Consider the following 23350-nt stretch of genomic DNA (forward strand, 5'->3'; position numbering starts at 1 on the left):
TGTATCCAGAGAGTACATATACAAATGCCATTGTACAACAGGTGAACGTCACCGCAAAAACACATGATGTGTTTGAAAAAAGGCCAAAATAATATGCATTAAAAATGATGCCAAAATAATTTCGAAATATCCTACTGCATAATGTCTGGATATTTAACACTCAGCAATATTTACAAAGTTTTTTACGTTACTAGGTGGCAGGCTGCAACCATAGAGTGCGCACCACAACAGTATTGAATAATAAATAGTTTCAATGAATTAAATCGTTTATCCTACGCCTTTCAATAAAAAAAAAACGTTTTTGGCTCGTTTCAATCTCAGCAAACCAATAACAACGTGTTCGTGGATTTATTGAGTAAAGCTAAAACTCACAAACAAGTGTATTCACGTGACATATCGTGACGTATGACGTCATGTGATAACACAAAACAGAAATGATTTTGCGTCACGAGTCAGCTGAGGCTTGGTCAAGTCTTTACTATAAGCCTTTTCAAAGGTGAAAACCTATTCCAGGTTTGAAGTTAATGTAGTTAAGTACTGATGGGACAGTTCAGAAAAACCTGCGAAAGCAAAATATTAGTTTACAACACAACTGCAAGTCTGGCCTGATAGCAAAAAAGACGAATCAGGTGTAGGCTACTTTTAGCACCACCCCTAAAATCTCTGCAGTTTCTGGTGTCTCTGAAGTGTAGTGTTAGGATAGCTGAGATGTTAGGTGTGGTGCTAACAGTACACTAGACCTAACAATTCAAGGTAATGATAAGAAAACTTTTAAATGCAGTCCTATGATAACTTGTATGCTAATGTCATTCCTTGTCTGTTTACTATAGAAAATCCTAGTTTGTTTTAAAAAAAGTCTTTCAACAATAAACACATCAAGATGCCGAACATGGAATGTAAGTGTGCCCCTTGAGTTCTCTTAAATCAGCGTTTTGTCATTATAATGTGTTTTTCATGCAGCATGCTTGTTTGAGCTGAAAATGGCAACTAAAAGTCTTCTAAGAGAAAGCAAAAGATGTGAAAAAGAGGAAAAGGCACAAAAACTAAAGCTTAAACAAGCTATCTCCAAAAACAACATGGAGGTGATACTACAGTCAGTAGAGTAGAGTCTAGTGCAGAGTTTCTTAACCCTTCCACACTGGACCACAGAAATTTAAAAACAATTTTTTACGAGTTATTTCTTAAAATCTTAATATCAATAACTAAATAAACACAAGAGGTTTTCTTGCAATATATATATACCTGTATGTATATATATGTATGTTTCAGGATATGTTGTTTGTATAGCCTGATAGTGGCTATACTTACTTAGCATGAAAAATCCTTAAACAAACACCAAGTGCCATTAAAAATCTTAAAAATGAACTAGTTAAGAAATCTGTAAAAAAAATTATTATTTCATGATCGTTGCAGGGTGCAAAAATACATGCGGAAAATGCCATTCGACAAAAAAATCAAGCTCTTAACTTTCTTCGAATGAGTGCAAGAGTGGATGCAATTACGTCCAGAGTTCAAACAGCTATTCAAATGAAAAGTGTAAGCATCAAATATTTTCTTTATTTTTATAACAGAATCTGATGATGAATTAAAGGACCATTTATTCTTTCATTTGTGTGAAATTAAGTGTCAAAAAATGTTTTGAACGTTTTGTGTAAGAGGAAATACATATAAATATTAATAAGAGATGAATTGTTTGACAAAGTACCAATCAATAAAGGTCATGTAATGCTTGGGCTTTGATTCAATTTGGATTACACTTTGACCTTTTGTACTTTATGGGTTTTAGGTCACAAAGAATATGTCAAGCGTGACAAAGAACATGGAGGCAACGATGCGATCGATGAATCTGGAAAAGGTTAAACTTATTTTAAGCTTTTCAAATTTGTATGATTACATTTTACATTTATGCACACATTAGCTAAAGTTAGAGTGAAATGAGTTTCTTCTTCATGATATAATTTTTATTGCAGATTTCTCAAATGATGGACCGGTTCGAAAAACAATTTGAAAACTTGGACATTCAATCCCAATACATGGAGAATGCTATGAGTGGAACTACTCAACAATTTGCGCCTGAAGATGAAGTTAGAAACCTTATGCAGAAGACTGCAGATGAAGCTGGGTACATACTAACAACCTATTATAAGTGTAGCACAGTTACTTCAACAAACAAAAGAGTTATAATGTCACAAACAAAATTATTTTTATGTTATGCCTTGCATTCACGCAAGGTGAGGTCAGGTTCCTGACTTGAATGTATGTAATTGTTTTGCACTAAATTAGTTTTATGCAAGATCAGTATAATGTAACATACAGTGGATATCCTTTATATGTATAAGTTGCCAGATTGTATTTATACTGGAAATTGTGGGTAAGTGTATGTATGAGAGTTAAAGATTGTTCTTTACTCCAGCTTATTCATGACTAATTCAAGTGTGAAAATATGATTTACATGCTTTTCATAATACTTTGTGCATCTGTTTAGCATTGAAATGAATATGGAGCTGCCAGGTGCTGGTTCTACCTCCCTTGCTGCCAGTTCAACCACAAATGAACAAGACGAACTTTCCCAGAGATTGGCTCGTCTTCGAGACTAAAAATCATCAGCTTTTGTACAATGCACTTTTATGAAGATTTGTTTTATGTTCTCAACTGTACCGCAAATACGCAGTCAATACTCTTTTACAAGTTTTCATATTTACCGCTTGAAATGAGCTTTGATTGTACTGTATTGTTACCAGTTTTTGAAGTTATGGGCCTGGTGACTGCAAACTCCAACTCTGTTTAAATATTATGAAAATTCACCCACTCCACAAGCCCTGACAGCATTTTGAATTTATCCTGTACATATGGTTAACCTTCGAAATAATAGTCTTCGAGGTTTTGTCTTGCTGCTGAAATGCGTGTTAAGACCAATATTACTAAATGGTAATCTGGTATTTCTGGTGTAACAATTTCAAACCATCCAGCTCATCAGTGGTGTTGTTGGTGTGTGCGCTAAACACCACTAAATGTTCTGGATATAATCAGCATGTTGTTTGGCTGTACTTAAAAAAAACTTGTGTTTGCTCAGCAGTTTTTGGCAGTCTTGCACAAAAGCGCTGACGATTTTCGCCATAGGGTATTGAGCACTACATGAAAAAATTGCCGAGATTAAAAATCACTACTTTTAGGCGTTAGTGGCGCCAATAGAAAACAGCAACGTGACAGAATAACTTGTATAACCGCCCATCTCCAGGGTTTTGTTACCAACACCAAAAAAGTGTCACTTTTTTGATGACGTCAGAATAGTCGCGAAAGCCATGACGTTTTGCGAAAAATTTACCAATTGACTTCATAATGCGCTTGGTTTGTCAGAAAACCAAACTGTAACGTGCTTGTGTAGTTTGACTTGTTCCCATGCTTATGTTATAAAATGCCCAGAAACGTTTTAGAATTAGTGGTCTATCAATCACACAGCCTATTCGGAGTTATCCAAGGCCCCCAAACGCAAAAACGGCCCCGGGAGGGAACCACTACTGTAGCTTCATCTTCAACAAAAAAACATGCTCCCGCTTTTTTAGATTTATTATATGCAAAACAATGAATTTGGCATGATAATTTGCCGCCGTAAAATTGTATGTACAGACACTAACAAAACATGTATAACGAGCACCAACAAGTTAATAAAAAAAATAACTGTACTTGTTCTGGCATTCAATAACTTAACTGTCGCAAAAAAAAAACTTAATAATACACTGCGTATACATAAAAAAGTTGAAAAAACCTTGTTGGCGATTCAAACAACTTATGATGTCCAAAATGACAACTGTGAATAAAAATATCGATTAAGTATAAAATTGTGGCCCGCTTAAATCAGGGTGTGCAAAGTTTAAAGCCCACACCATTAGTGAGTTCGGCGCCACTGTGTCATAAACGAAAGGGCACGGCCGATCTTAGATATTATTAACCGAAATGGGCGCGCTTTAAAAGGCGCAATTTACCATTGAAGCCAAAGAAGGTCCTGCATTTCGTCTAGGAACGACTCCACGAAAGGCTGATGTACCAATTCGTAGGTTAACAACTACAAGGTATATACGTTTGTGATGGACTTCAGTTAAACATTTGTGTTGATTTTGGGAAACATTTTCTGTAGAGCTGTAAACTCCAGGTAATTGGAACTGGCGTAATCACGCATGGAACCCGGTCGGAAAAATGCGTTTTCATCGGACGGTGGTAACTCTGATTCTGCTTCACGAGTATTATCGCACGTTGGCAATACTTGGACATCGTGTTTGGATTTGGGACTTTCTGTTTGAATGCCATGTGTAGTAGCTGTGGGTACTTCGTGTACTAGTTGTGGTTCTTCAATCTGATGAGAACATTTGGCTTTGTTTGGCGTCACAGTGCTCTTGTGCCATCTATGCGCTAGCCAAACACGGCTGTTGTGACCAAAGCCAAACAACTCCATTGGAGATGACGGGGGTGACTCATCAGAGAATGACGACCAGTCCAAAGGATATCCTGAGTCAGCAGATCGGCACGAATCGGAACGACTGCGCACCTGTTCTGTTCTTGTACAGCATCGAGGACAACACTGGCTTCTTCCGTGGCAAACGTGAACCTCCGCGTCACTTTCGTCAACCAGAGAAGGCCCATGACCAGTTGACAGTTGACCGTGTTCATCATGTGCACCAAATATGCTCAAATACCCAAACGAGTGCATTCGCTTGCGCCGGTTGATGCGTCTTTGATAAAGAGAAGATCGTTTGGGTCTGGCCCTGTTTCTTCGCAGTGAAATCACCCTGGAGGAGTCACAACTTTGCTGACCTGGTTCGGATACGTGATTGTCCGCACTTTCAACTGAACTGGAACGATTAATAGGAAACTCAAACTTTCTATTAAAACCGATGGCATCGTGAGGAGATTGCACCTCGGTGATGTATGTTGGATTTTCCATTTCGTATTGACGTGTGCGGATTCTACCGACGGTATTTTGTATCGCCACAGTCCCGGGGTCATCAAGAAAAACATCATCCATAGAAGAACCCGGAGTTGTTCGAAGATTTGAAACTTTATCCTCTAAGCAGGTTTCCAGGACTCCGTTTCTACATGATCTCATTTGCAAACTGCGCGATAGCTCCTGCTCCACTGTGGTGTATTCAAAACTTTGGAAGTTGTGCCTGGTGTTGGTGCTGCAGCAGGGTTCGGTGTTGCTGTTTTTCAACGAAGATGTTGAGCACTGTGAACCACTTGATCCATGGACGTCCACTTTGCACGTATGGACTGGCGTATTGTCTTCCGGAGGTGTGTTCTGTGGTCCAGGGTAGTGACTGATGTTCGCGCTCGCCGCATTACGAATATACATAAAGTCGTTCTCGGAACTTGTATCAGCGTTCACAACGATAGGGATTGAAGGACTCTCCCGACCATCGCTGAATAGCGAAGCAATCGCGAAAACGCTGTCACCGTCGTCTTCGTAATCTGTGGATATATGACAAACATAAGCTGTGAGAACAGATTTACATAGTTTTTACAATTGAAACATGAAACGAAATGACCAAACAAATCAGTCCGTATACATCGCTGTACAATCTTCAATTATTTTGAAAATACCCTTAGTTAAACTTACCAGCGGGGACGAACGACGGTGAAGCATGTGCGCATAATGGCGAAAACGCATCAACATATTCCGGTTCGTCAGAATGAAACTCATCAAAGCGAGATGTTCCGGTCATTGAAGTATCTTCAAAAGCTTTTTCCAAATCTCGCAATATTTCAACCTTTGCAAAACATTTCATGTACTTCTATACTATTTTTACAATATGTTCCTACGTGAAAAATTTAACTGTATGTCAGCATCCTGCATTATATTATTTATGTAGTGTCATGCTTCACAGCACATCATCAAACACTCCGACAAAATCTTCCTTGCGTTAAATTTTTTGGCATGTTTCGTTTGTTCACTAAATTTTTTTGCTCCAAGTATATTTTTAAAAAAGTTTTTTTAAAACAATTTCCGAAGGTTTCCCAATGCGTTCCAAGTTAGAAATGCTCGTGCCCTTACCAGCTTGTCCGGAAGTTTCATATCCCGTTTAAAGAAGCGCTCGTAAGCCATTTTCAGCTTGTACACTGTGACTCCAAGCAACAGCACACCGATAGTCAACGTAACACCAAGAATAATAATAAACTTCGGTCGATTGTCACCAAGGCCTAAAAAAACATAAAGTTTATGTGATAAAGTAATTTGTGTCTTAGCGCAAACAACATTTTACGACTGGTGGTTTCTGCAAGTCATGGTATATAGTAAGGCGCCTATAGTAAGAAAAGGTCGAACACTTTTTTATATTTTGCCTGAATAAATTTTTTTACAAAAAATTAAATGCAGTGCCCGACACATTTGAGTAAAATGCCGCTAACAACCTATCCCTGAAAAGGGTAACAAGCTCTGTCATGAAAATGACAATAAAAAACAACTGTAAAGGAGCCGTTTCTTTAAAAACTCGGGCAAAAAATATAATCAAACAATCTGTACGTTGTTTGTATTTTATCCGCGTCTTATAGCATGGCGGTGAATTTAGCTTTCTTTTGTTTACGGTTACCTGTCGGAAATTCCTATACAACTGCTGCTTGTATACGGCTTCTGTTGTTTTACAGTTATAAGTTACGATAGTATACTGTACAATAGAACTATATGGGCGAGATGGCAGGTAATATGTCGATTGTCATGGATCTTAAATGCAACTTCAACTATGGCTATAACGGTATTAGCACTTGAGTGTAACCCACTGTAATTGTTTATATATGTCTTGTTGTTTACCTTCCGGCATCTGCACGGTTTTGCAAACACTTCTCCAGTCGCTTTTGTATGAGGCATCATCGAACAACCGCATTTTGACACACATGTAAGCATTTTGCTTTGGCTTGCCGAATAACTTTAGAGTTATCAAGGTCCTGTTGAAGCTAGCTCGCCTTTCCTACAATATAAACATAAAGCTGTGTTTTGTTGTTACTTCAGCTGGGAACAAACCACACATCATGTACATCAAATGAGGTAAATTTTGCATTTCTAATGCATGTTAAAAGGATTTTTTTCATTAAACTTTCAAAAAACAAGAAAATTGCACTTTCCCGCTTCGGTTAATAAGTCCACAATAGCCTAATGACAATGAAAGCGTTGCAAGTCTTTGTGGATTGTGACATCACAATTAGCTGTAAAAAAGAAAAAATCTATTGTATGTGTATTCTTACTCTGGTGGGCTGACTGGTATCGTTCGGAGACCAGTACTCGATCATGTACATGAGTTTTTCATCGTAGTAGCAGTCGAGGGACTTGTTGGAAGGTGCTACGAGGTATGGCTTGTTCAAAATGCGAAGCTGGGTTTCCGAAAACACCCCGATGACGTCAAAAGATGGCGGGAGAAGTAAACCTAACAATTATCCAAATAATTATTATACAGGGAATATCTACAATACACAACAAACGGAGAGTAAAATTACATTTCGAAACGATTTATTGGTCCCCGCATTGAAGTCAACATAACTTATAACTCCTTTTTGACAGGTTGGTGTACATCGAATGGAAATATATGTCAAATTTAATGTAATATATTCACTGAAATGCTACAGAGTAACATAAATCTAGCCAAAGGTTTTTGCCATAATAGACGTTTTGCCTGTACAAAAGCTAACAAAGTATCGATAACGAGGCTAAGGGCTTGTGACACAAGGTTTTTAAGAAAAAAAAACGACTGCTGGGTCATTACATTACCACCGAAAGCAATAGGCCCAGTGGTAAAATGTTCAACTTAATTTTATTTATACAGTAGAAAATAACAAAAAAATTACTGACCTGGAAGACGAAGTGGCGAGACAGTTTCAACCCAATCGCTGCACATTTTCTTGTGGTAAGTCAGGCAATCCCGGACTCGAAAGTTGAACTTCCCCATATTGGTGTAATCAGGACACTCCTTGTCGTATCGATCGTGTATTGGTTCGTAAACTCGACAGGAAGATCGTTTTGTTGGATGGCATCCACCCACTGGCTCCCAGATTCTCCAGTCAAACGTCAAGCTGTCAAATTCAAGCGTCAAGTTTGGCTAAGGTGACGAGCATGGGTTTGCCGGCTAATTTGCATTACACTATCTGCAGTTCACAATGCACATAGTAAATTATTGAAAATCTGAATTAAAATTGATGACACGGGGCTAGCGATTGGCGCATGCAACTACTAAAATTTTGTTTGAACATCAACAGCAAGGAGAATAACCCTTACTCCATTAACTCGACTTCAAAGTAGTGATCGTCCAAGGCTTGTGGTGAACCCCAAAATACAGTGTGGTTGACGTTACTTGAAACAGCAGTTACTTGCTGAGGTCTGGGAATACCTGAGGCAAGAAGAAAGAGAATAATGTGATCGTTTGAACTCTTATCAACTTGGTTGGTTTGCAGTCGTAAAAAATTAGAAGGGTTTTGCTATTTCGTAACTATATAGCTTTCAAGTATAGGCGTTTGGCCTGCATTGCTCCTGCTTTGCTTGATGTATTTAACAATTGGCAGGATCACTTCATTGCGCAGGTTTTTACTCAGCAATCACAGCTATCGTATCGAGACTATTAGGTTAACAGGCTTTGACGCCCAGGCATTGCAGCCAAGCTGGATAAGTCACATTGTCCCGACTGATGCTGGGTTCTATTGGTATATTTGTATTTTACTTCCAAAACAGCATTGTGGCAAAACTAACTCCATTTTTTACATCTTCCTGAGCTTCTGTAATGAATCCTATGTACTATTTTGTGACGTACCTGTTGAAGCGTTTTGCGCGCTGTAACATTTATGCGCGGTGCCTTGCAGCCGGAAACAGATTCGGAACACATCGGAGCTCCAAGAGCCGGACAGATCCAATAAATCAACATGTCGCTTGGTCGAAAAACTACCACTATAAACCTGAGAAATATTTTCTAGCATGGATATTTTCGGTCCTGAACAATTCGAAGCAATACGCGCAATTACACTAGTTGGAAGTTGTATAGAATGCTACATTTCCACGAAATTTGCATAAATTACTGCCCTTGATTGGAATACAGCCCAGCTTACCCTTGATTGATTCGAGTTCTGAAAAATCCACCAGTACTCGACACTAACGCTCTGACAGGGCAGCTTCAAACAATGAAGAACAGCTGCAGTTTTCTGGAAGAGTCCAAGAAATTCGAGCGGGGATTGTCCTATAACAAAAATAATCGCATGACCCAAAAGAATAAACACGGTTCTTTGCAGCACATTATCTCATTCGTTGTGATGCAGCTGGAAATGTTGTGCGTTCTTCCCAATGACCCTTACACCACACAAAACGTTGTACCAACCAGCCGAGAAACGAATCCAAGTTGCGTGCAAACGATACTAAAAATTGCCCTCCCGCAATGAAACAAATACGGTGAAACTTTTCTGTTTCGTGTTACGATTGAGGTAGTATGAAACTGATTTAAGGAACCAGTATTACGCTTAGCTTGGATAATTTCATAGTCAAATTTTACTAACTATTTATTGCACGGATCATTGAATGTCTTTTAATCGATCAACTAATTGATGACAAGATGTACATATATTACATATTGGTCATATGGTTTTCCGCAGCTATCACGTGCACTTACCCTGCTTGTTTTGACAGCGGGGGGGCAATAGTGGTTATAGGTTGGAATCAGACCTGCCCACGGAGTCGCTATTTCGACATTTAACATGCAATAGAAACATTAAGGACCTAATTGCTCTGAAGTTCCTCATACACAACGCGAGCGCGGCCACAAGAAGACTTGATCCCTCCCCGTTGGAACTCGCGCGTCGACGCGCTGTCAAAGCTGTCGGGCTGCCGGCAAAATGTCGACTTCAGCGCTCGGGTTTCTGCTTGAGCGCGAAAAACTTTACCCCGCAGTCCGGTTGACGATTGCAATTTGAAGCCTTAATGACTTGTTTCGAGTCAACGCCTCCGCTATATATATATGCCGCATCTGATTGCTTGAAAATGGGGTTGTGTTAAGGCTGCACGATTATTGAAGCAGCTTCGCGTTAAGTGAATATCAAGTTTTTTTTGAGGGGTTAAGTTACAACTTCTTGGTTTTAAATTTGGACTTGTAAATGTGCTAGTTTGCAGCGGGACGACTTTTCCTTGAGCGTGCATTGGAAAGCAGATAGAAGCGTTTCTTCATATCTTAAACCAAACACATTACAAATCAACATTTTGTTTAGTATTTTATAATCACGGTTATCACATTTCATGGTTGCACGTTTACCAAATAGGATATTTTTAATCACAAAACAAATCCCGAAAATTGCGACACAATTCTGGAAAACTCTTATGCAAACAAGAAGGAATAAAAATTCACAGCCATCATCTCATTAGGAAAAGAAAACAACTTCAAGGCAAGGCATGTGTGTAATTCTGGTGACGAAGCTAGCCCCTGTACCGTGCACACGCAATATGCCACGTCCTATGATCACAACAATAAGTACAGCATATACCTCTGTACATAGGAAGTCACACGTTTCCTGACCCTACATGCTTGCAAGCAACAATACCTTCTACATTTTGATTGAAATTCCGTATAGACTTGTTTACCAGCTCTGGTTACACGTATGAACGTTATTATGTGTGATACTACATATTTTCAAACCTGAAGTTGACCCAGTTATTTAACGTCTAAAATCTGAGGTAAATTTTTAGTTGATTAAATGAGACATATGCTATGGGCCTTGCTTACTTACAAAGGTGATATTTGTAATGTTTAATGGTACAGCCTTTACTGATAAGTACATTCGGATGTACAAACGGTCATGTGTTGAAAAACAATCAATACAGTTATCTGAAAGATTCGGGTTAATTACTTGTAAATCGTAACGTATGCATCAATTGTAAAATAAACACAGCTAAAACTTTATTGAGCATACACAAATTTAATTGTGCCTACATTTTTACTCCCAGAACATGTGAAACAAGAAGTAAAACAGCAATAATTATTGTAAAATATATTTTGGAAAAAAAGGGCCTTACCTTTCACAGGATAATCTTCAGTCCCTACGACGCAAGAAATAACTCCAAACCACACACAAAGTTGAAGCAAAGTTCCTCTCCGCATTTGGAAGTCAAATCACTTCGGCAATAAATTTGACGTAATTGTCGTTTTAAAATCAAACTACCTTGGAAACAAATATAATGTTAACACGATATTTCCTTTTTTTGGCGTTTTAATAGAGCCTAAATTGGCGACAAACTTAAGGCATGTAATGCAACAATGTTTCACGGCACCACTTTTGACAACATACAGCTACAGAAAAGCCGCTAGAACTTTAGAATACTGAACGTGAATATCTGTTTAGCTATAAGAAATAAATGATAGGGTTTCACATTCCTGCATCTGCAATTTATTTTCGCCAAACTTTAGCTTCAAGCTTAACTTTGTAGCAGCCTTAATTCCGCCCTCACAAACAAACTCGCAACCCTTTTCCACGTTAGTTATAGTCTCGTGTTGTTAGCTATATCAGCTATCATCAGGCCCGGAGTACGATCACCCGAACGCATTGTTTCTCGCACTGAACAGGAAAAAGACGTCGAGCGTTTGGCAAAGGGATTGTCGGACCCCCAGGGCGCCTCTGGAGCCACACGCGCCTGAATTTCGAACAGCTTGTAGGCGAAACTTGTAGATTGTTGGTTTACATGTTCGCGTTGCACGTTTGGGGCGGAGATTATCCTACACCAAAGTTGTCCTATTGGGTTGTTCACACCCTCGTTCCATCAAATATTGTGTTTCACGGGACTCAAAGTTTATGTAGCCGACTTATGTTGACCGTTTATGCTGCACAAACTGTTTTGAGTTGCGCACAGGCGGCGCGGTGCATTTGGCTTGACATGGTGTTGGCGCATCTAAAGTGAATTGCGCAATAGGTGCTTGTGGTTACGCAATGCAATTGAAGACATTTTTTGTTTCTGTAAAAATGGAAAAAAAAAAATCTTATTGTAAGCTGCATACAGCAGATGGCCACTGTTTCGGGTCTCATCAGTGCAGCTGGCGTGACATCAGACGACTTTACTGACCAAACGACCAAGCACAGACTTCCACTTTGTGGTGACTATACAGTCACCGTCATCCGTTGGTCACCAAACTAGGTGCAACTTTACGGAGCAAAGAAGATTGAAACACTACGGCCAAGAAATGCTCAACCAACAGTGCCGTCCGGTCCGTGTATAACAATAATCATATGAGACCTTTAGGTCGAAACAGTGGCCATCTGCATGCAGCTTACACAATTCATAATATTGGCTCCATTTTGTTTAAAAATCTTCGTATTCAAGTTTAATAGAACTCACATGTATGGGAATCTCCCGACAGTTTTATGACAACAAAGACTTGGTATCTGATTTTTTAACAAGTTATATAAGAGAAAACCTAAGTCCTTCGTCTCTTTGTTGTTTTTTATATATGGCCTATAATTCGCTTATAATTTGGCATCATCAGTATCACTTATTCAAATATTCAAGTTTAACTACGATGTCATAACAAACTATAGGTATATAATACAAAACTTATATCCAAAAGATTGGTGATTTCTATACGGAAAGTTTGGTGATTTCTGTACTTATCGACGTCTAAATATGTGAAAAAAACGTATTTACCTACCACATTACGAGCGACAGCGATTCAATGGATTGAAGATTTACAAGAAATCCATTCTTTCATCTTACGCCATTTTTTGGTGAGGAAATACAAACAGCCACGCAAGTGCGCCAGAGAGCTAACATACACTTCCATACTTTACATGATTGTATGTTACGAAATATACGTCTTGCTGAGACAGTTATTAATATGACATATTTTTATTAAAAGCGATGATTGCATAACTCTAAATAAAGTTTACTTTATTTGACTTTAGCTCTATTCTTTATTTTGGACCTTTGCTTTGTATACCACTGTTTGATTTTGCGTCAAATTAATAACCGAAAAGAACAAATTAAAACCTAGAATATTACAAAATTGCTTCGTTTATGCTTGTAATTTTTGAAGAAAATCCTATATTTTCTTCTATTTAGCCAAGTGACCTCGGTTTGACCAAACATGTGCCTTCTCTAAGTAAGGACAGTTACATTTTGTTGTCTTACTCGATTTTCGAATGAGATGATGCGTTGTTGAAGTGGGGGTTGGGCTACATTGTAAGTGTGTACTTTTTGGGACAGGCAAATTGTCCTTAGGTCAAAAGTTAACGTGTCTTCAATCGACTTTTGATTTAATATATATTGCCATACAGATGTTACCGGGAAAATTTTGTTGTGTTTCGCAATCAAGAGTGTGCACTTTATCTCGTTATGAAATGGGTAAAATTAATGTACAAACTTTAAAATAATCTTGTACAATAGAAAATGAATAATAATGATACCATTCTTGGACAAACGTGTGACGCACGTTTATATATACGGTGGTAATACAAACGTGCGTCACACGTTTGGCCAAGAATGGTATTGACAAACTTGTCCAAAAAGGTGGTAACTTATACTTCCACGAAGCTGTCTTCTGCCCCCAGCATTTTAACATTGACATTCATTCCCCTGTTTGCTATGTGTGATTTACCATTATTTCGGACAAGTTTGTCAATACCATTCTTGGGCAAACGTGTGACGCACGTAAAAGTCGCAGAGCAAACTAAGCGGTAATGACGTAACGACCGTTACCCGACGGAGTGCTGCGCAATATTTCGCGTGCTTGGTAAAACATTAATTAAATTCTGACGGCCTGGTTGTCTGAAAGCTCGAGGGTTCATAAGACAATAGGAGGGAATACCATGGGACAACAGACATTATCCACTGAAACCGAATTAGTTTGGGTTAAGGTTTAGCAGGATATGTTAAGGTCAGATAATAGCCTTGTAATTGAGTGTATGAAAAAGTTTTGTTTGTTGTAGCGTTGAAACAGCAGCAGCCCATTCTATACAGTTAAACCAACTCTCTGTCAGTTAACCCAAAACGGTAAAGTATCATTTTTCGGCATTACTGTTAAACTTTGGGTTTGTCGCAATTGTGGTGCAATTGACATGAATATTACGATTCATTTATCGAGAATGGTTGATGGTACAACCGATACTTTAGTTAGCAGTGAACTTAGCTTCAGGTTTGTTATTTGTGTCATGCAAATAAAAAAGATTCATGTATTTTGCGTAAGTAACACATGTGAAAACATGTGTGAAAGTTAAAACGGCTTGGACATCAGCAATATAACCTTGGAGGTTATCAAGTCAAGCACCCATTTGCTACGACACATATGATATAACTGCTTCCATCGGATAAGACGTTCATTTGTATAAATACAACCCTTTTGCCGTGATATTGTAATAATGTCATAATGTCATTTGTTTCTCCTTTAGTGTTAGATTTTTGTGTTCGTAATTGTATTTTGTTCAGGAATCATGATTTCCAAGGTAAGCAACGTTTAATTTATCATCTCTGCTTACAAACACATTAGCCTTATCGTTGCTGTATTGGTTCAGTATTTTGCCTGATGTCGGAATTGGTGATGGTATATTGCGCAACGAAACAGAGCCGTGCTTAAAGTTTGTATGTTGACAAGATGACCTTGCGTGCATTTGGTCTTTTTAACACAGCCCAAAGTGTCTTATAAGTGCATACCTATTTCCGACCGAAAGTATGCGAATACAAGAACGTTAAAAACAGGTAAACATGCGACAAAGTTCATCTGGTTGTTATAACGTGACTCATTAAAAACATAAACGGAACCTCGGCACGATTGTTTGCGGTTGGGCGGACCCCGCAGCCTCCTGTCTACGTCAGTTTGTTCAGAAATCTTCGATAATGTTACGCGAGCGGAGTAAATAGGAAGATGACGATGATCAGATATTTAAAACCTTCAGTAGCCGAAGCTGACCAAACCAAATTCCACGCTGCAATTTATCACGGAAAAAAAGTCGCTTGGGCCGCTGCAGGACTAAGTGATATTTGCCAGTCGCAAGCTGGTAAATATTGACCCTGTGGCCGGTTGCTACATTTCGGTGCTGAGAATCCAATAGAATTGAACCGAACTCAGACAAACTGAGAATCTCTTTGTCATAAATTCGTGACGATGTAATAAGAACACTTTCGTTTTTCCAGTTGTGGAAAACGTGTTAAGCACAAGCCAATGTCATTGAAAGTACCCACAATAACTTTCCAATTTGTAAATTCTTTCAAAATATGACGGTTTTCATTCAACAATACATGAATAATAACTGTAGAATGCAACACTATTGCCATGCCAACCTTTCAGTTCTCCAACTGGTAGAATGAGGTCGGTCTTAATTTAACATGAACTTTATTTACAAGCATGATCGAGCAGACATTCCAGCAATTTCAACATTATTGTGATCTAAACTATTAAAGGTTATTCAAATAAACCTTATTCAAATAAAATATTGTTAACTAGTATCACGATCCGGGTACAAATGCAACAGCACATACCTGGCAGTAAATTATGCCCATATTTCGCTGACTTACCTCAAACTGCGACAATTGTCAGCCTTGCATCCGAGAGAACAGAAAACATACAGCTTTAGTGGGAAGAATAGTAGTTATTACGTCACAATGCGTCTATGCCGAAACGGGTGTGGTAGAAGTTTGTGATTGTCCATAAGAAACTCTTTCACGCGTGCTCGGTTTTTAACTGCTACATTTTTCACAGATTTCGTTTCTTTGTCTCGCTCTCTTCATTGGCACAGGTAGGTATCTGATTTTTAATCATGATGATAAATCTAAATACGATTTTATAGTCATTCGTTTGCCCACAAATGTTTTGCAAGCAATCCAGTTTTGTCCCACTTATCAATACATTAGCCCCATATCTTTTTGAAACGTTTTGCAAAAAAGTGACTTAATTGGCCAATCCTCATTTTGGCTGGTTAAAAATTAATTTGCAGCACTATACGTTTTGTAATCATACTCTTTTCTTCTGCAACAGTAACCGCGCAGTGTAACGAAACATGCACTGGTCAATGGACTGAATGGTCAGCTTGTTTTCCCGGAACAAGTTCCGACACTCTTGGTTTTATGGTAGGTCTTGTGGCGGCATGAATGATATATGACACAGAAAGCAACATTTTGTTCGCTATTTCTAGGAAAGGGTGTTCAACATGACACCGGCATCAGCGAATTCAAATTGTTCCTGTGCGGTCACGAATTCGGTTTGGGAAACCCAAACACAACCGTGTAACAATTATACTGATGACGTTATACCCGATTTATCGGTTTCAATGAACTTATCTGGTAAACGTTATCTTTTGTCTACATTATCATAATCTCCTGATATCCAAGAAGCACATAATTTTAACAACTTTTGAGATAAATCCGGAGAACTTTGTGTTTCGCTAGTAAATATATATACATATCAATTTAAAACCTTGCGAAACAAACCACTAGGATTTATTACAGAAGTTGGTAGTGTTAGCTTGCATTTCTTAAACGTCATTTTTGTCAGATTGCTCGGGAATGTTTCACTGTGCGAACGGGAGGTGTATTAATCCACTATACAAATGCAACGGTGACGATGATTGCGGAGATGCCAGTGATGAATATCCGATTAGATCAGAGTGTGCTTTGAACGTGAGTATAAAAACGTTCCAATTGCAGTTTCAGACGTTGCACCAGACATGGGCAAACGGCGACCGCGGGTCTAATTTGGCCCTCAAGGGTTTGAAATAAACTCAGTGCTAAGTTTAACTGCTGTCAAAAAACTGGTTATGAGGCAGTTCAATGTAATTTTAATTCACATTACTTTGCTTGTCGGTTACAGTATTTAATGTAAACACCCCTTTTTTCACTTTTACTCACGTGACTGCTTGTCAAATTTTTGGTAATTTCTGGCTCGTAAGTTAAAAATTTTGCCCAGTAGTGTCATTTCTTAAACGTTAAAATTAAACTACCTTGTGAACCAGCATGATCGGCGTTTTAAAGTTGATGCTGTGATCAAATGATTTTCTTTGGTGCTTGCACAATCAAATTTTTAAAGAAAATCACGCCTTGCTGTATTCGATCGCAGCAACTTGAAACTGAGCACTTTGATGACATTAAACTGTTTTTAATATATAGACGCATGGCAAGATGTGTAATATGTCTCACAGAGGCGTTTTGTGCTTTCAGATGGGTAAATACGTGTGCGGTTTAAACCAAGAACCCGGAACCGGTAGTGCTACCCCGATAGGTGAAAGATTTTTGACTGGTATTCCTGGCATCGAGGAGTATGGAGCCGGGTTCGATATTTTGACAGGTGAATACCTCGTTTAAAGTTCTGCTTGACGTTCTCCAGACAAACGCGTTTCTTCACCAACAGCAGACTTTCTGTTGATTCGACTTGAAACATTTCGTGGAAAACTAGCTTTAACAGGAGGTTTTGTTAACGCAACGAGATGTGATATGACGCCACAACAGTTTAAACTGATGCAATTAATTGAACTTTAAATACAAAACGTTGAATCCTTCGAAAATAATTCCCAAATCTGTAGTGTAGTGAAAGGATACAAGTGAACTTTTCCCATGAAGAATTGTGTTGAAATGCAAACAAACTCCATCTATCGTTAAATATGAGAGCATTAACATGTGTTTGCTGTCTTTCTTGAATGACTAAGTTTAACATCAAATAACAGTAAAAAATACTTTACCAGGCGAATTCCGCAGTGACGTACTTTCAATGTCTCCGCACGGATCTTGTCGCCGTTCTCTCATCAGCGGCATGACCGACACCTATTACCGGATACCAAAAAACATCGCCTCATATCGACAAATATATGATGTTGTGATGAGCCCAGTTGCGGTAAGGCCTCATTTCTCCTTAAAACGCGAGTCGTGATATCTAAAGGGTCAAACCAGAGGTCTCTGCACTTTGAAAATGCAAAAAAGACAATCTCTGGTTTGCGTGAAAAATGCCCAACCAAGGAAACCAAAAAACTTGATTATAACTATAAAAAAAAATTTGCGTGCTGGTTATAAATTTGTAATACAAAATTATCCGGCAATTTTTAAAGGTGCTAACAGGTTGGGTAACCAGGGTCACCTCATAAATAGAGTCAAGGGCTGAGACCAAATCCACAAACAATTTACAACATTGACCTAAAACACCAGCATTTGTAGAGTATAATTACATGTTTAAATTTGCACTTGTCCAAAAACTAAATAGTTACCGACGAGGATTTGAAACCATAGCACAAGAATCCACTTAACACTGCCTTATTTGGTCGTGATAGTCATTTCGTTAGCGCATACCCCGGCAAAAAATATATAGGTTTGGAAACGACATTGAACTAAATAACCAAGAGTGTTTGATGTTCAAATGAACCATGTTAGATGCAACATTTTTAGGGTTGCCGGGCACTCACTTAGCCTGGCTTTGTGTTTCCTCTCACCCCATATGGTGTTGCGTGTGTGCTTTGTAATTAATCAGTAACACGTCTAGCAAACAGTAGAATTCCCCATCGCTTGCTAAAGCTGGAAATACCAGGTTAATGTAAAGATTGGATTTGTAAGATCTTTTTGGTTATTGGCAATGTAGAGTGTATCCAATGCATATATTCCATATATTTGAAATCAGATGGTCATATAGTAGAATGGAAAATTATGCGTGTTAAATTGGGTTAAAGTGACTGAAATTTTGCTTCCAATAACCGTGATATGTGGATACATTGCCTTCACAAGCAGTAGTAATCTTATTCTATTTCCCCCAAGTATATTAAACACATTTCTAAAGCTGGTTGTAAACTTTCATGGTGCCGTGTTTCTTTCTAGGTACTGGGAAGTTCTGCTGATGTATTGAATTACACCCAAAATGCTCTGATGTACAATCTTAACTTTGGTGGAAGCCTGCTTGATCTTACAGGCTTGACCGGGCTCACTCAAAGCTCGCTGACTCAATCCATGGTGAAATATGAAATCTCAACCACAAACGAGCGAGCTTACGCCAGACAGACGACGTTCGTTAGCACAGCAGAGGTAAGAAGTGTACAAATTACGTGCTATGTTTTCAAAAAAAGAAACTAGTTAAAAACACAGCAAATATGCTTAAGCAAGGATTTACACCATCGTTAGGCTTTAAAGTTGGTAGTTGGAAAAGTTTACGTGCCTGAATTGGGAATGACTTTTACGACTGGATAAATAAACCGTCCTTAAATAGAATCGGGAATTCTTTTGTGTTACGTGACGAAAAGTACCTGCAATAAAATGAGAGTTAAAATGCATTTTAATTCTTATACAAGGAATATTGTTAAAATATGATTCACTATAGTTGCACTAATCCGTTCAGTAACTTTTTTTTTAATCGTTGTGGCAACAACAGCTTTGAAAATCTAAACTAACTTCAAAAGTGGTTCGCCCATCTATGTAGACTTGTTGAATCAAATTAGATGTGAAGTGTACCTTAAAACACTTTAAAGCTGTAACTTCAATTTCCTAGTGATTAAATGAAAATAGAGCCTAAAACATTGCCTGGAATCCACAAATACCTTATCTGGGGCATCGGCCGTTACATCATACAATATACCATCGCTATATCCATGCGAATACAAATGCGAGGAAATGAAACGCTCATTTTTATTTCGATTTCTATTCGTTATGGTTTCAGGCTACACTCATAAATCCGAGTGATATTGAACTGAGTACTGCCTTCATTTCTCAAGTGATGAAACTTCCATACAACGAGTTCAGCTACTCACAATACATGGGACTTGTGAGAGAGTACGGAACTCATTACGTCTCTGAGGGCAAACTCGGAGGCGAATATCAAGAGGCATATATTTACTCGAGGTAAAAAAGCCATTAGTCGTTGGCACATACGCCACATACTTATGTACCGTTCCTCGTGGACAGTCACTAATTGAGATTATGTTTTTCTTGATGTAATGGGGATGTTGTATCCAAGCACCTTCCCGACAAGTGCATGCATGATCCATCACGTATATACTTGTTTCTTAGAAACACAATCAATATTGTCACAGATTTTTTCTTTGTGTATCCTCCACAGCTCAATGGGTCACAGGGAACCCCACCAGGAAATAGGGTTTAACGGTAAAACATCTTAAATTATTTTCCTGAAATATAACAAAACGCTTTACATTATTTTTTTCCCGTTGAGCTCTAAAGGGTAAATAATAAAAAAAAGATTATTTAGTTGGTGATTCGAAAAGAACGATAATTTGTAAAAATACAAGAAATGTTAAGAACCACTGCGCGGTCATTTCAATGTGCCAGGCTTGCTTTTGTGAATGTCCTCTTTAGTGTAACTGCAAGCAACCTTTGCGCAATTAAGACCAATTGTGATCATTTCGGCACAAGTTACAATATCTATATATATAAAAATTAATTCCCCCCAGTGTAATACTTGTGCCACATGTGTTAAATACTAATGTGGTAATCTGTTTCATTAAGCTCTCAAATATTCACCGAAAAAATACGCACCGATGAGAAAACAAGGTATTTCTCAGTTGCATAACAAACCTGGACTCTTTTACTTTTTCAGATGTTTCCTCGATGGTGACACTTACAAAGATTACAGCAGCCAGGCGTGGCAAACCAACCTTGGTGATTGTACGAGACAAAGTTTCTATTACAACCTGAGCCCCAACACCTCTTCGTTTACATCAAATTGTCAATCAAAGACGGCGAGTGAGTACACACACACACACACACACACACACACACACACACACACACACACACACACACACACACACACACACACACACACACACACACACACACACACACACACACACACACACACACACACACACACACACACACACACACACACACACACACACACACACACACACACACACACACACACACACACACACACACACACACACACACACACACACACACACACAACACCTCTTCTCTAACGACACCTAGTGTAACAAGTATAATCAGCAAGAAAAAATCGTTTTAAAAGTGACTTTTTTGTAAACGTCATATTTTTGTTTCAGCTACGACAACAACTTTCTTGCAAGATGAGGCAGTTGACAAATCTGTTCTTGTTCGCGGCGGAAGCATCAGCACTGCATCCGACCTTAAATTCTCATTTTCGTGAGTTTTCAAATTGAGAAACACATTGTAAACTTATTTTGGGGCGTTTGAAAGTAACTTTGGGAGAAAGATCTTTACAATACGAATTATTATTGCAGTTGGGATCATATAGGATTTACTGTTGTCAATAATTTTGCACCATCACAAACAGATTTTTAATTTTTGGGGAGTTTTATAGAATATCACTAGCTTTTGAACAGAAAACACTAGCTTTTGAACAGGATCAGCCTAGTTTGCCTTGTGGCCGTCATCAGTTCCTTACAGTAAACACAATAATAAAATGAAATTCCTGTTGCTGCCAGGCTTATTGCAACTAAAAATGTACTAATCTTCTGGCATAAACGTACTGTATTTTTACGACGTTTCGTCTGCCATGCGTAAAAATACAGTATTTTCAGTAGAGGTGCCTCTGCCTCTAGCACGTGAGTTGACAAGCGGCGTCAACGTTCTCCCTTTTTTCTTTTTCTTTCGTGCCCCTGCGTGTGTTTCACTTGTTGCGTCATACCTGATGAAGTCTCGCCGCATGGCAGACGAAACGTCGTAAAAATACAGTACGTTTATGCCAGAAGATCAGTGCATTTTTAATAAAAAAAAGATTTAAAAAAGCTTCGGAAAAACAATAACACTAAATAAAAGCTATAGTGCTTTTTGCGTGCATATTGCCATTACAGAAGGTATTGCTAGGCCAGCATCTGCAGTCTATGGTTTAAATCTCAAGTTTTTAATATTTGAAGTCATAATAGAATCGAATTTTCTGTAATCGGCAATGTTTTTTCACAGGAAATCGACGTGGGACGCATGGGTTCAAACGATTCCAAACGGCCAAGTTCTCAACACCAACCAGTTCAGACTGCAAAGAATATCCAAGTACGAATGTTGGTCTAGTTTTTTGAAATTTGTATGTCTATGAATGTCGTTTTTTCGCAGACTCATGTCGTCTAAATCCATCCCGTTTAGCAACAGGACACGGCAACAAAACGTTGCCAACTTCATTGACCAAGCTATTGACGTAGGTTGTCTGATTTAAAATGAGCAATGAACATGCAAAGCGATATGCACTAAATAGTTGTGCTAAAATACCCAAAAGATATACGTGTATATAGTTCAAGAATCAATGCATTTCAAATAACCTTTACGCGCTAGGATTTCATTGCGCGAACAGGTGTTAAAGTAAGCCGCAACGCTGTTAAGGTAAAATGAATGTTTTTCACCAACAATTGCGTGCATCATAATTTCATTACATTTTTTTTAACTTTGGTAATAAAGAGACTGTGCAATATTGTTCAAAACATTGACAGTACAAATTTAATAGTAAGATTTTTTTTACTTTCACGGCTGCCGCATATAACATTGGTCTTCAAAATATGCTAAAACAACACTAAATTTCAACAGATTTACCTGAAAGCTTACGATGCTCAATCTGTTTGCGAGCCTTGCCCTGTTATTGAAGATGATGATTTAAATGCTAAGGGAGTCTTCGACACATTCGTAAGTTTTGTTGCGGAATAAAATACATCTTCTATTTCAGCAGTCCGCACCTTGTTTCTCCCGATTACGCTGTAATTGTTATTTAGCAATACGAAGGTCTGGGATACGTTACTGGCACTAGCAGCGACTACAAGTGCTACTGCGCTTATGGCAATTCACTACCGACGGATGAATTGACCTGTGGTATGTACACACCATCAAAACCTTCATACGTTTTGTTGTAATATCTTACCTGGTTACTGTGTAGTTTTTATTTCCATGCCCAAATTAGGATTGACACACTGTGTTATAAAACAAGCGCGTGAAGTAAAATATTCTGGTACAGAAGTCAGCCTGGTTCATGTTGTTTGGTTTTCTTCTTAACTGACTCAACATAAACTTGACCCAATTCAAACTTGTCACTAAAATTGTTTTGGTTTCAGATGCAACGATGCCAACATCGGTAGTAATATTCACAGTAATCAGTTGCATCGTTACAGCACTCAACACTTACATGTGGTAGTTTACAAATCGGGTTCCGCTGTTGCGTAGAATTTACTGCAACTATTTACTGTTACGTTTTGAGTGCTTGTAGAAATTGAACTTTGTTATTTTGTTTTTGTTATTCGCTCTTGTATTAGTGATTTCGGCCTCGCTTTTACTTTCATGTATCTCTTATTTGTTCATCTTACATACTTTCTTTGTGTGCACCATGGAAATGTTATCGCGCTTATTTTTCTCTTTAATTTTTCACGAAGAGCAATCAACATAAAGAAGTGACCAATATTTTGTTATTTCAAAGAT

General features: G+C 38.3%; 3 protein-coding genes across 3 annotated transcripts; 2 read left to right on the plus strand and 1 right to left on the minus strand.

The window, feature by feature from the left end:
• Positions 1 to 744: 744 nt before the first annotated feature.
• LOC145894071 (charged multivesicular body protein 1b-like) lies at positions 745 to 3209 on the plus strand. Its single transcript, XM_082982512.1, has 6 exons — positions 745 to 896; positions 961 to 1082; positions 1414 to 1536; positions 1787 to 1855; positions 1971 to 2122; positions 2486 to 3209. Exons 1-6 carry the CDS (start codon positions 881 to 883, stop codon positions 2595 to 2597), a joined length of 594 nt encoding a protein of 197 aa, XP_082838638.1. The 5' UTR covers positions 745 to 880; the 3' UTR covers positions 2598 to 3209.
• Positions 3210 to 4096: 887 nt separating this feature from the next.
• On the minus strand, positions 4097 to 11108 carry LOC145895715 (uncharacterized). Its single transcript, XM_082984500.1, has 10 exons — positions 11024 to 11108; positions 9076 to 9203; positions 8784 to 8925; positions 8255 to 8366; positions 7832 to 8052; positions 7231 to 7409; positions 6765 to 6956; positions 6047 to 6169; positions 5612 to 5762; positions 4097 to 5463 (listed from the first exon to the last, which is right to left on the minus strand). Exons 1-10 carry the CDS (start codon positions 11106 to 11108, stop codon positions 4097 to 4099), a joined length of 2700 nt encoding a protein of 899 aa, XP_082840626.1.
• Positions 11109 to 14393: 3285 nt separating this feature from the next.
• On the plus strand, positions 14394 to 23082 carry LOC145895196 (complement component C7-like). The gene is made up of 16 exons (XM_082983963.1): positions 14394 to 14436; positions 15690 to 15726; positions 15966 to 16057; positions 16123 to 16270; positions 16482 to 16606; positions 17144 to 17270; positions 17665 to 17813; positions 18782 to 18985; positions 19614 to 19795; positions 20508 to 20653; positions 20980 to 21079; positions 21860 to 21946; positions 22007 to 22088; positions 22472 to 22567; positions 22654 to 22750; positions 22990 to 23082. The coding sequence occupies exons 1-16, from the start codon at positions 14425 to 14427 to the stop codon at positions 23067 to 23069; spliced, it is 1764 nt and encodes a 587-aa protein (XP_082840089.1). The 5' UTR covers positions 14394 to 14424; the 3' UTR covers positions 23070 to 23082.
• The last annotated feature ends 268 nt before the right edge of the window (positions 23083 to 23350 follow it).

This window comes from Ascidia mentula, chromosome 3, assembly GCF_947561715.1.
Source record: "Ascidia mentula chromosome 3, kaAscMent1.1, whole genome shotgun sequence".
Lineage (NCBI taxonomy): Eukaryota > Metazoa > Chordata > Ascidiacea > Phlebobranchia > Ascidiidae > Ascidia > Ascidia mentula.

What these genes read in the sequence shown, in the direction of transcription:
- LOC145894071 (XM_082982512.1), top strand. An exon ending in GATCGATGAATCTGGAAAAG is followed by an intron (nt 1,856 to 1,970) that starts GTTAAACTTATT and finishes TTTTTATTGCAG; the next exon opens with ATTTCTCAAATGATGGACCG. An exon ending in AAGACTGCAGATGAAGCTGG is followed by an intron (nt 2,123 to 2,485) that starts GTACATACTAAC and finishes GCATCTGTTTAG; the next exon opens with CATTGAAATGAATATGGAGC.
- LOC145895715 (XM_082984500.1), bottom strand. Translation starts at nt 11,108, where the DNA reads ATGCGGAGAGGAACTTTGCTTCAACTTTGTGTGTGGTTTGGAGTTATT. An exon ending in CGCGCAAAACGCTTCAACAG is followed by an intron (nt 8,367 to 8,783) that starts GTACGTCACAAA and finishes TTCTTGCCTCAG; the next exon opens with GTATTCCCAGACCTCAGCAA. An exon ending in TGAAACTTCCGGACAAGCTG is followed by an intron (nt 5,763 to 6,046) that starts GTAAGGGCACGA and finishes TGTTTTGCAAAG; the next exon opens with GTTGAAATATTGCGAGATTT.
- LOC145895196 (XM_082983963.1), top strand. An exon ending in GATCAGAGTGTGCTTTGAAC is followed by an intron (nt 16,607 to 17,143) that starts GTGAGTATAAAA and finishes TTGTGCTTTCAG; the next exon opens with ATGGGTAAATACGTGTGCGG. An exon ending in CGGGTTCGATATTTTGACAG is followed by an intron (nt 17,271 to 17,664) that starts GTGAATACCTCG and finishes ATACTTTACCAG; the next exon opens with GCGAATTCCGCAGTGACGTA.